The 12,970-nt window shown below is 40.6% G+C and overlaps 1 protein-coding gene across 1 annotated transcript in view; it reads right to left on the reverse strand.

Annotated features, from left to right (window-relative positions):
- Nucleotides 1-12,970, reverse strand: part of LOC109919487 (dedicator of cytokinesis protein 1-like) — a 344,368-nt gene that overhangs the window by 204,411 nt on the left and 126,987 nt on the right. The window contains exons 18-20 of the mRNA XM_048609182.1: nucleotides 8,523-8,626; nucleotides 8,219-8,402; nucleotides 4,991-5,127 (exon numbers count right to left, since the gene is read on the reverse strand). Of these exons, the coding sequence (XP_048465139.1) occupies nucleotides 4,991-5,127; nucleotides 8,219-8,402; nucleotides 8,523-8,626 (425 nt within the window). The remainder of the gene's footprint in view (nucleotides 1-4,990; nucleotides 5,128-8,218; nucleotides 8,403-8,522; nucleotides 8,627-12,970) is intronic.

The following is a 12,970-nucleotide window of genomic DNA, read 5'->3' on the forward strand; positions in this document are numbered from 1 at the left end:
GGAGCAGATGCAGCGGAGGTGAAGGAATTGGGAATAGGGGATGGCATTTTTGCAGGAAGGTGGGTGGGAGGAAGAGTATTCTAGGTAGCTGTGGGAGTCAGTGGGCTTGAAATGAATATCGGTTTCTAGGTGGTTGCCCGAGATGGAAGGGGAGAGAGGTATTAGAGATGGTCCAGGTAAACTTAAGGTTGGGGTGGAAGGTGTTGGTGAAGTGGATGAACTGTTCGAGCTCCTCATGGGAGCATGAGGCGGCGCCGATACAGTCATCAACGTAACGGAGGAAGAGGAGGGGTTTAGGGCCAGTGTAGGTACGGAAGAGGGATTGTTCCACGTATAATTAGTTGTTGGCTGTCTTCTTGAACACAAGGGCAGAGTTAACACCTGGCAAGGAATATAATTGGGGTACATGAATTCCAAGCATCTTTGTTCCAATCAATAAGTGGGTAATTAAGATCTCCTAAAATGTAATGTCCATTTTAGAAGTTTGTAGCCAATTTGCTGTTAATGCCAATAAGCCTAAATCTTTCTAAAAATTAACCATTCCAGTTCTTCTAGTTTAGTCTCTACATCTTATTCACTGGAAATGTCAATTTCAATGGCTTAAAACTTTAAAATATTACTTATTTTTCCATGATTTAAGTTTTTAAGGTAGACTCTATCTTTGATATTCTCACTTATCAATCTATTTGTTTTATTCTTCCATTTCAATATCACTCTTGCTAAATTATTTACAGAATAATTACCCTCCTATAGTCACAGTTCTGTACCACTTAACTTTTGTTGCTTTGCTTTCCCCATCCCACCCATATCACTCCGATTCTTTTCTAGTTTAGAAAAACATTGGTATCCCCATGACATTTGATGGTATTACCATAACTGAATCGCACGCCAACATTCTGCGGGTTAGCATTGATCAAAAACCTAACATATGCAGCCATGTAAAATAAAACAGCTGCAACTGCAGGTCAGCAGCTAGAAATTCTGTGGTGAAGAACTTACCCCTTGACTCCCAAAAGGTGGTCTGTCCCCACAAGACAAGATGGAACCCTCTCCATTTGCATGGATGACAACATCTCAAAAATACGCAAGCAGCTCAACACCAATTAACACCGGCAATGCATAGCAGCACATGCCATGTAGAAGGTGTACTGAAGCAACTCAACAAGTCTCCTTCAACAGTATTAGTACAAGCAGAAGGCAGCCATTTGGTCCACTGAATCTGATCTGTCTTTCAATGAGATCACGGCTGATCTGATAATCGTTAACTCTACTTTCCTGCCTTTTCCCCATAACCCTTGATTCCCTTTCGGATTAAAAATCTGTCCATCTCAGCCTATAACCCATTCTCTTATGGCTCACTTCTTCCTTATCTCTGTCTTAAGTGAGTGGCACCTTGCTGAGATTATGCCATCGAGTCCTATACTCTCTAGGGGAAACAAATCTCTCAGACTACACTTTCAAGACTCCTAAGAGTGTTGCATGTTTCAATCAGATCTTCTCTTATTCTTCTACACTCCAATGAGTACAGACTCAATCCTCTCTATCTTTCCTCAAGAGATAATCTATCCATAAACAGAATTAACTTAGGCAACCTTCTCCGGACTGCCCTTAATGAGAGTATATCCTTCCTTAAATAAGGAGACCAAAACTGTTCAGTGTTCGAGGTATGGTCTCATTAGAATTTTGAAGAATTTTAGCAATGATTTCCCTCTTTTTATACACTATTTTATTCCAGCGCACCTCAACAGTGCTTTCGAAGCCTGCAAACTCTTCCACCCAGACAAACAAAGATCAAAAAAGCATGGGACCACCAATACTTACAAGTTCAGCTCCATGCCAGGTAACATCCTGACTTGGAATTATATTGCCTTTCCTTGACTGGCACTGGGTTAAGATCATGGGAACCCTTTCTCACAGCACTCTAATTGGCTATAAAACATAGGTGCAGAAGTAAACCATTTGGCCTATCAAGCCTGCTGTATCATTCAATCAAACCATGGCTGAACTAACAATCCTCAACCCCAATTTCTTGCCTTATGCACATTACCACTGATTCTCGAACTCATTAAAAATCTGCCCATCTCAGCCTTGAATATACTTGATGACACTGCCTCTGCCATGAAAAAGTCCAAAGATTCAACATTCCTTATCTCAGTTTTAAATGAAAGAACCCTTACTGAGGTTATGTCCTCTCGTCCTAGACATTGATACAAGCGAAAACAACTTCTCTGCATCTCTGCTGTCAAGAGCCTAAGATCATATATATTTCAATAAGGTCTCCTGTCATTTTCCAAACTCCAGTGAGTACAGACCTCACCTGCTGAACCTCTCCTTATGAAGAAATCCCTCCATGCCTGATATCAACCACATGAACATTTTCTGGACTGCTTCCAATTCCAATGTGCCTTTCCTCATTAACAAAACCAAGTTCACGCATAGTATAACTAGTGCCATGTATAGTTTTAACAAAGCTTCCTTACTTTTAAACTTCATTCTCTTTGAAATATAGGTCACCATTCCACTTGCCTTCCCTATCACCGGCCAGAACTGTATACTAGCTTTTTATGATTTATGCATGAGGACCCTCAATTCTCTCTGCACTGTAGCCTCCTGCAGTCTCTCCATTAAGTGATATTCAGCCACTCTATTCTTCCTTCCAAAGTGCATACCTCATATTTTCCCCACATTAAATTCCACTGACCTAAGTACTCTTAACCGGTCTACATTCCTCTGCAGGATCTCATCCTTCCCACATATTTTTTGTCAGGTTATAGTCCAACAGATTTATTTGAAATCACAAGCTTTCGGAGTCCTCTCCTTCATCAAATAAAGTCTGATACTTTACCTGACGAAGGCGCAGCACTCCAAAAGCTTGCAATTTCAAAAACTTGTTGGACTATAACCTGGTGGCATGTAATGTTTCACCTTATTCACCCCAGTCCAACACCGGCACCTCCACCTCCACATCATACATAGTTTTTGTCATCTGCAAACTTCGTCATAGTAAATTTACATCCCTCATTCAAGTCATTAATATATTTTGTACAGAATTGTAGTCCCAGCACTGATGACTGCGGCAGTCTACTAGCTACAGGTTACCATCCTGAAATTGCACACCCTTATCACAACTCTATCTTCACTTACAAAAACAGAAATTGTTGCAAAAACTCAACTGGTCTGATATCTGTCGACAGGAAGCAGAACATTTCGGGTCCAGTGACCCTTCTTCAGAACTGATTAAAGATAGGAAAAGGTTAGCATATATGCTGAAGATGAGGTACAGTTAGGGTTAGGAGTAAACAATAGGTGGAGATAAAGCTGAGAGAGAGAGAGGGAGAGAGAGAGGACAGTGGACAGATAAATTGGTAAAGGTCAGCCTTGGAGAATCAATAACTGCTAATTGGGACCATTCATAGCTGAAAATGGTCCCAACTCCTAAAATTTTCTTGAGCTACTTCAGGTCTTTCCTTCAAAATTAAAACACGAAAGTATACACCAATGTTGTGTGTTTCTACCAAGACAGCATGATTCCAGACCTCAGTTTTGGTTTAAAACGCAGTCAAATTAGCAGAATTCCAGAGGTCTTAGCATTTAAGGACTGCCCATAGGAATGAAGGCAGCATCTGATTATGTGGTATCAAAGAGTACCAGTAAAACTCAAGTCAGGAGGAATCAAAGGAAAATTCTTAAATGGTTAAAAGTTGTACTGAGAAGGGTAGATTGTTGTGGTTGTTGAAACTCAATTATCTCATGCTCAGGGAATTGCTGCAGGAACTACTCAAGGCAGTATTATAAGCATGAGCACTTTCAACTGATTCATCAATCATTTTAACTCCATCATCATGATAAAAATGGGTATGTTTGCTGATAAATGCATAGTAGTTTGTTCCATTCACAACTGCTCGTGGTTTCAGGCTTAACTGTAGCAAGACCTATCACAAGCCCGAAGATATGTGGGATGAGAAATGGCTTCCTCAGTCAATTGAAGACCTGAAACATGATTCTCAGTAGACATCAGCCTTGAATGAAGAGATAGCCACAAATTTTTCTTCTTCACTCGTGGGATGTCAGCACTTTTGGCTGGGGCAGCATGTATCGCCCATCTTTAGTTGGCTTTAAGAAGGAAGAGCTTGGTAAACTGCCTTCTTGAAGCATTGCAGTCTATGTGCTGTAGGCAGACCCACAATGCTATTAGGCATGGAGTTCCAGAATTTTGACACACCAACGCTGAAGGAATACTATATTTCCAAGCCAGGAAGGTGAGTGTCTTGGAGGGGAACTTGCAGGTGGTGATCCCATGTACCTGCTGCCCTTGTCCTTTAGATGGAAGTGGTCATTAGTTTGTAAGGTGCCTTCTAGGGGGCTTTGGTAAATTTCTACATTGCATCTTGTAGATGGTACACACTGCTGCTGAGGAGGAGGAGGGTGTGGATGTGGTGCCAATCAAGTGGACTGCTTTGTCCTGGATGGTGTAAAGTTTCTTGATGTGGAGGTGCTGGTGTTGGACTGGGGTGGACAAGGTCTGAAATCACACGACACCAGGTTATAGTCCAACAGGTTTATTCGAAAACACAAGCTTTTGGGGCTTCACTCCTTCAGTGAAGGAGCGAGGCTCTGAAAACTTGTGTTTTCAATTAAATCTGGACTATAACCTGGTGTTGTGAACTTTGAGTGTTGTTGCAGATGTATTCATTCAGGCATGAGAAGAGCTTTCCCATCACATTCTTGATTTGTGCTTTGTAAAAGGTGCACAGACTGTGGAGAGTCAGGTGATGAGTTATTCACTGTAGGACTCCTACCCCGTTATCTGTTCTTATAGCCACTGCAATGACATGGCGAGTCCAGCTGAGATTTTCTTTATATCAATGGGTGACCGAGTGACGGTTATGCCATTGAATGACAAGGGCAATGGTTATACTGCCTCTTTACAGGGTGGTCACTGTCTGGCATTTGTGTGGCACAAATTTTACTTCCATTTTTTAGTCCAAACCTGGATTTTGTCAAGGTTTCGCTGCATTTGGACATGGACTGCTTCAATATTTGATGAGTTGCAAATGTGCTGAACACTGACTGCACAATCAACATCTCCACTTCTACACTTATGATGAGGGGGCGGCGGCGCAGAAGCTGTTGATAAAACAGTTGAAGATTGTTGGGTCTATTACCCTGAGGAACTCCTGCAGAAATGTCCTGGTGTTGAGACGATTGACTTCCAATAATCAGAACCATCTTTCTTTGTGCGAGATATGACTCAAAACATAACAGCTTTCCCCCTAATTCCTACCAACTCCAGTTTTGCTAGGGCTTTTCGACGCCACACGCAGTCAAACATGGTCTTGATGTGAACGGCTGTCACTCTCACTTCAGCTCTGGAATTCAGCTCTTTTGTCCATGTTTAAAATAAGACTGCAATGAGGTCAAGTGCTGAGTGGCCCTGGCAGAACACAACTCAGCAGTGAGCAGGTGCTACTTGATAGCACTGTTGACACCTTCCTGCACTTTACTAATGATCACGAGCAGACTGAGGGAGCAGTAATTGGCCGGGTTGGTTTGGCATACCTAGGCAGTTTTCCACATTGTCGGGTAGTTGTTAGCGTTTTAGTCATACTGGAAGAGGTTGACTAGAACTGTAGCACGTTCTGAAGCAATAGTCTTCAGAATGTTGACAAGATCCATAGCAATATCCAGTACCGAGCTATTTCTTTATATTACGGAGTGAGTCAAATTGAGTGAAGACTGGCAAGTGAGATGCCAGAGACCACTGGCGGAGGCAGAGATGGTCATCGACCTGGCACTTCTGGAAGATGGTTGCAGCAAATGCTTCAGCCTTATCTTTTGCATTTATGTGGATTGTGAGGATGAGTTCAAGTATGTTTTATCTTTAGGTCGTTGGTGTGCTCATCGAGCTGGCTGGTTGACCAAATTTACGAGAGAAGAGGAAGACAACAATCAACGTCCATTCCTAGACGTCAGGGTAGAATGAATGACCAATAGGGAATTCCAAACCACAGTATATAGGAAGGCAACTCACACTGTCCAAATCCTCAATTTCCACAGCAAATCACCCAAACATCCACAAAGCTGTGTTAGGACACTATTCAAATGAGCCACAACACACTGCAACATGCCAGAACTATGCAAGGAGGAGGAAAAGCACCTATACAAGGTATTCGCAAACAGACATCCCTACAACTTCATCCACAAGTGCCTACAAGATAGACAGCGCCAAGAGGACACAGTATGACTCAAGGCGCTGGCCATATTACCCTATATCAAGAACATATCAGAACTGACGAGACTCCTACGACCACCAGGAATCATGGTAGCACACAAACCCGCAGCCACACTATGACAAACACTCAAAAGGACCAAAGACCCCATACTCATGGCATGCAGGACCAACGTGGTTTACAAAATACCTTACAATGACTGCAACAAACATTACGTTGGCCAGACCGGAAGGAAACCAGCCAAGAGGATACACAAACACCAGCTAGCAGTAAAATGACATGACAAACTTTCCCTCAACTCAGTGCACTCGGACAATGAAGGCCATCAATTTAACTGGGATAACATGATCATTCGTGCTCAAGCCAACCACTGACACGCACGGGAATTCCTGGAGGCCTGGTTTTCAACCTGCAATGCAATCAACAAGCATGTGGAATTAGACCCCACATAAAAACCCATGCAAAAAATAACCAGAAGTGACACAACCCAACTTAACAGACCAGATCATAAAAATTCCAAGTGGAGTAGAACAACATTGTTTCAGCAGAGGCCACACTGATGATGTTACCTAGCATCTGTACAATAACCAGCCAGTTCGGCAAGCAAGCCAACAACCTCATCCACAGCCCAAGCTGCAAATCTTCACAAGAACCTTAAATATTTTTTCTTCTTGAATCGCAGACCCCATCTAGCAGCAATGGCCAGTAGAACTCAACGAACTCCATCTGTACTGCTGACACTGAACATTGATATCACTGGCCCAGAGTATATCTGGTGACCTGATCAACCTCTATACTTTCTCCAAGTGTTGTTCAAAAGGGAATTGTACTGATTCATCAGCCAAAGGAGGACAGTACATGGTTATCAGCAAGAGGCTTCCTTACCCATGTTTGCCTTGGTGCCATGAGGCATCATGGTTTCCAGATTCTAAATTGAGGACTTCCAGGGTAACTCCTCCTGACTGTATACCAGGGTGCTGCCACCTCTGCTGGTTCTAGTCTAACAGTGGATTGAACATATCAGTGGATGATGATGGTGGTATGTATCTTCCTCAGGGAGTTTAGGTCAACCAGATGGGGATCCCCTCGCCAACAATGAAATGTGGTTTTCATGGTCCTCATTAGACTGTTAATTCCAGATTTTTGAAAACCAAGTACTTCTTCCATGTTAGCTTCATCACGGAGGAATGCTGATCCACCAGCTGAGACTGGGTGATCGGTGATCATCAGCAAAATGCTTCATTGCCCATGATGTTTTTGCCTTTTGCACTGATGTCATGAGACTTTAAGCAGTCCAGAGTCAATGTAAGGACTCCCATGAGCATTCTCTCTCGACTACACGCCAACACTTCGTATCTGGGACACAGTTATACTCAAGCAATCATATCCTATTGGCAATGTAAGGCTGTTGCTTGACTACTTTATGGAACAGTTCTACCAATTTTAGCATGGGTTCCCAGATTTTACTAAGGAGGACTTTGCAGTGTTGAGAAGGTTGGGTTTTCTGTTGTCCTTTCCAGAACCTAGGTAAATACCAATGGTTTGCTCAGTTTTATCCTTTTTACATATTTTGTAGTCATTTAGTAGGCCACTTCAAATGACATTTAAGAGTCAATCACATGATTGTGGGTCAGATTAGGTAAGGATAGCAGATTTCCATAAGGACATTAGTGAACTAATTGGGTTTTTATGACAACAAATGGTAGTTTCATGGACACCAACAGATGATTTAAATTCCTGATTTACCAATTAAATTTAACTTCCACCAGCTCTCATGGTGAGATTTGAACTCATAGCCTGAAAGCATTAACCTGAGCTCCTGCAGCACTTATCCAGTGACATTATCATAGCACCAGTGTTTGCCAGTTTAAATAAAAACTATTGGTGGAAGAAATTCAATATACTGAACACTTACAAACCACCATTTTCTAATCTGAACAGTACAATTAGCATGCAGCAGGCATTTTTTGATCCTTTCAATATCTTACCATTCTGTGTAAGTTTTGTTGAACAAACCAAAGTGGAAATTTGAAACGAGTCTTTGCTGATGGAAAAGTTTCCAAAACTGTGCATATTCTTCCCAGTCATTGCGTAGCCTCTCTCTTCAAGTGTCGTTTTAGTCGCAGGTAGATTTAAGTACAGTGCTGCATCTTCCAGTTTTTTGGCATCTGACTATTTAGAAAGAAACCTTATAGTCAATTATGTGCTTTATCTGAATATACACATTAAAACCAAAACTATTAGATTATCCAGTACTGCAAATGTAGGTAATAAGTCATTCTACCAACATACCTTGTACACAATTAGGTCATGTTCACCATCTCTTAGTGTAGTTCCGTCATACCTCATTAGCTTCACAAATGCCAATGCAAATATCTTCTCAGATTTGTCTTTCGCTGATCAAAGAAGGACAGAGTTTTAGATGACCTTTGTTACATGTGAAACACCACAGAAATACCTTTTTAAGCCAAAAGTAAATAGTTAATGCATATGCCTAAATTCACTGAAGAAAATATACATTTTACAACCAATGGCGTAAGCACAGGCCTTATTTGTGTGTATTGGCTTAGTACTACATATTAAAAACGGTAACTACTTAAAATCAAAAAGTGCGATCAAGAATCTTTTCAATGCCAAAAGCAATTTTTTTTTTCTTTTGGGATAATAAATGTCAAATCAGTGTTTCTAGTTTTATTATCTTACGTTTATTTTTGAAATATATTCAGAACATTTAACAAATAGAAGTATTTGCTTTCGTTTAATATATGCCATAAAGTGGACAAGACAAACTAAGAAGGGCAATGACGAACATATAGTCATCTCATGGAATTGGAAATGTTTAAATGAGGTCATTTGAACTCTGATCAGCCAGCAGCCAATTTTCACTCTCTTCGCTGTGGAATCACAGAACCAACAAATATTGCTTACTTACAGCACAAAGGTTCACAAATAGGCAATTAACAATGTTGGTGCATCAAGCAGCTGCACACTATTTTGCAGCTAATGTGCTAAGCAAAAGTCTTATTTTTGTGTCTTGGCTTATTTTGAACTGAAATGAAATACTTGTTCTTTGTGCAACTGTAGCAGCAGCACAGCAACCCAGGAGGACTGATTTTCATTGAAGAAAAATATATGCCAGTATTCCAGAAGGTGCTTTAGACCACTTTGCAGTCCAGAAGATATCAGGAGTTTTTAAAGTTTTGGAGAGAGGGACCTCAAACAATTCCCATCGGATGAGCATGTGGTATACCAGTCTTCTTGGCTGATGCTCCTGCTGTGATTGGCCCTTAATCACTGCCAGTATTCAATTTCTCCTCATCTTGTAGGAGATTCTTGGTACCACACGATGAAGCACTCAGGAGATGATGGCAATATTCTGCCAAGATACGAATGTTTCCCAATACCAATAATGCTTCATAATTATCCTGGGTGCTGAATCAGCCTCATCATATTTTTAATTAGTTTCTGTTCATGGCTGCAAGACTATCTGCTGACTAATTGGTTGTACAATATGATCTACCAGTCCTTGATCAGCAATAAATTCAAGCAGTAACATAATTTCTGTTCAGAGGCTGTAACATCATGCCTGGGGATCTAGTTCGCATAAATGATCTTGAACTTTGGTAAATTTAGTAGTGCTGAAATTAGGTAGCAACGTCCTGCTGCTGTTTACTAAGGAAGCACTTTCAACAGACAATCTACTGCTCATGAGAGTTAAGTACTCTGCTTGTACTGTGAAAGGAGAAAGATGTACAGAATTTCAGCTACTTCTTAAAATCGTTCTAAGGTCATCATTTCAACTCACTTGTTCCCTGCAATTTGCAAGCAGCATTCCTACTGTGGCTGTGCAAACGAAATATGTATTACACTGTTCTCTATTTAATTTTATAAAAGGTATTTCGATTGAGAAAAATGATGGCAAAGGATTGAAGGCCCAGAATTTTTTTTCCCCAAAACAAATAGAAATTTCTAACCTGCCACTAAGTAACAATTTCAAAATCACCTTCAAAAACAGAAATTGTCGGAGAAACTCAGCAGGTGTGGTAGTATCTGTGGAGAGAAATCAGATTTAACATTTCAACTACAGTGACCCCTCCTCAGAACTGATGGTATTTATGCAGAAGATTGTTTTTGAGAGGGGGCAAGAAAACAGCACCTCGGTTAAACTATATTAGGGTTTGAGGCACCTTCTTCCATGTCCTTACCCCAAACCTACACACAAGGCCTTGTTCTCACATGGGCTGCTACCACACACCACCCACTGTCAGCTACTAATGGTCCCCATTAGCAACTTACATTCCCCCAAACTGACCATTAACCATTCCTTTGCCCGTCCAACTGTCTTTCTCTCTCTCTGGGCTCTATCTCCATCAATCAGATTTTTCGTCACCACCCCACCTCTCCCCGCCAAACCCCACTCCATCTTCTGCATAAATATCAACCTTGTCCTAGCTATCCCAGTTCTGAAGAAGTCATTCGACCCAAGACATTAACTCTCATTTCTTTTCACAGATGCTACCAGACCTGCTGAGTTATTCCATCAATTTTGTTTTTTGTTTCTGATTTCCAGCATCTGCAGTTCTTTCAGATTTTTTTTTTTTTATTTAGTGCTCCAAAATCACCTTCTCTTGTCTACTTTTGAAAGTGTTGTAGCAAATAAGCAAGTCAAAATAGTTAAATGTCTTAACCAAACATTAATTTCACGGGAAATAATAAATTGAACAAAACCAAACTAGTAAATAGTGATGGTCATTAAGTTCTGGATTACTAGGCTATCAATTGCCTGGCCAATTTCAGCCCTTAGTGGGGTCCAACAGAGGCAGGGAGAGAGGACTTATATCCATTGTGACAGTGATGCTTTGATTAAAGAAATGAACATTGAATCAAAAAAACTTTTAATTATTTTGACCAGTAGTCTTTATTTTAAACTTGTAGCTTTTTCCTGTTCTCCTAGCCTAGAGCAATGATGTACAAGATAGCGAGATATAAATACTGTAACTTGTCTAGATTTTGTATTGCATAATTTGTGCATTTTTTGTCACTTAATAAAAAAAATTGTATTTTCAGTCTGAATCTTGTGATCTGTCAGCATTTGGCTTTGACAATTTTGTAAAGTTCAAGCATTAATGTTATATATGCATACCAACATTAAAACATGCCACATCCTATAAACTTAATGTACAAGGTCCAGTTCTTTATTACAAATATAGGAATAAAAGGTCTGCAATGGGAGCTGCTGAATGAATTCTAGACCTGAAGTCCAGCTTTTCCTCTAATTTTGCAATCAACTAAGTTAAAAGTTAGCTTTTCTTGCAGCCTTAAATCAGGGCTATACAAACTCAGACAAGCTGCATCTAGTTAATTAATGGCCAGTTTAAGCTATTTTTTGAAACTGGAGTCAGTTCATTCCAGAAACTATAAATAGAGGCATCCCTCTGTGTGTCTCTGTCTGCACTAAGTGCTGTTTTAGTTGACAAAGTGCAAAGTGAAAGTTTGGCAAGTCTGACAGAGTTTGATCAAAGGGGCGAGGAGCTGCTCCTTTATTCTTCATTCAGTTTCAGACTCCTAAAGATGGCTCTTATTTAAATACAGGGAAGAGGCCACGTACTGGTAAGCTTCCTATATTTCTAATTGCAATAATTTTTTTTTTAAATTTACAGGATGGCATGTCAGCTCAGCCAAGTGGAGTATACATCATGTAGTTGTGTACGAAGTCATGGACACACTGTGTCCCAGATGAACATACTGGTAGGAAGTGTCACCAGCTCCACAAGCTTGGGCTCTCAGTTTTGGAACTTGGCTGGTGGCTAGAGTTACTGTTGTGCATCTACAAAGCAGAGGAATACATACATGGCACATTCAGGGATGTGGTCATGCCACAGGTTACAAGCTTATAGGCAGGCAGTGCAGGCATCTAATCAGTCTATGTTGTTGCTTATTGGTATTCCGCTTTGAATACCAGTAAGAGTGTTGGTTCCTCATAAAAATGCAAGCAAAGCCACAGGTAGTTCAGCTATATTGGGGCATGGGGGGAGAGAGAGGAACACAGCATGCTATGAGTGAGACACAGAGACAGCGATAGCAAGACAGGGACAGCAGAGACACAGAGGTAGAGACAATGAGGGAGGACAAAATGAGAATTAAACAGTAGATTTTAGCAAGCTAGGAAGGAGGTTAAAAAAATGATTGGAGGAGTGGGGGTGGGCGGGATATTGGAACTCAAGTGTAAATCCAGAGTAGGAAGCAGGTAGAAACTTAAGTCACTGAATGACAGAAAAAGCAATGGTTGTAAAATGTATACCACAGGAATTGGGAAGTATTAAAACACAAGGAGTACTGCAAATAAAGTCAAAGTCAATCAGCTGAGGGCACATACAGATGCATCATGAAATCATTGTTATAATAGAAATATGGCTCGAAGACGGTTAAAAACGGTTATTCAACATCTCTGTACGAGATTTTAGGCAGGGTAGAGAAAGGAACAAGAAAGGTTGAGGTGTAGCATTATTGATTAATGAATCAATTATGCTTGTAAGAATTAAAACAAGGAAAAATCGTGTGTCCATACGGGTTAAGCTCAGAAACAAAAAAGGAGCATTCAACCGCTAAGCATGTATTATGGATGCACAATCAGTAGGAAAGAACTTGTGCAGTAAATATACAGGCAAATTTCCGACTACAAAATCAACAGGGCAATAATAGTTAATGATTTGAAGAACTCAAATATCAACTGAAATATA

The sequence above is a fragment of the Rhincodon typus genome, chromosome 20 (genome assembly GCF_021869965.1).
Source record: "Rhincodon typus isolate 14 chromosome 20, sRhiTyp1.1, whole genome shotgun sequence".
Taxonomy (NCBI): Eukaryota; Metazoa; Chordata; class Chondrichthyes; order Orectolobiformes; family Rhincodontidae; genus Rhincodon; species Rhincodon typus.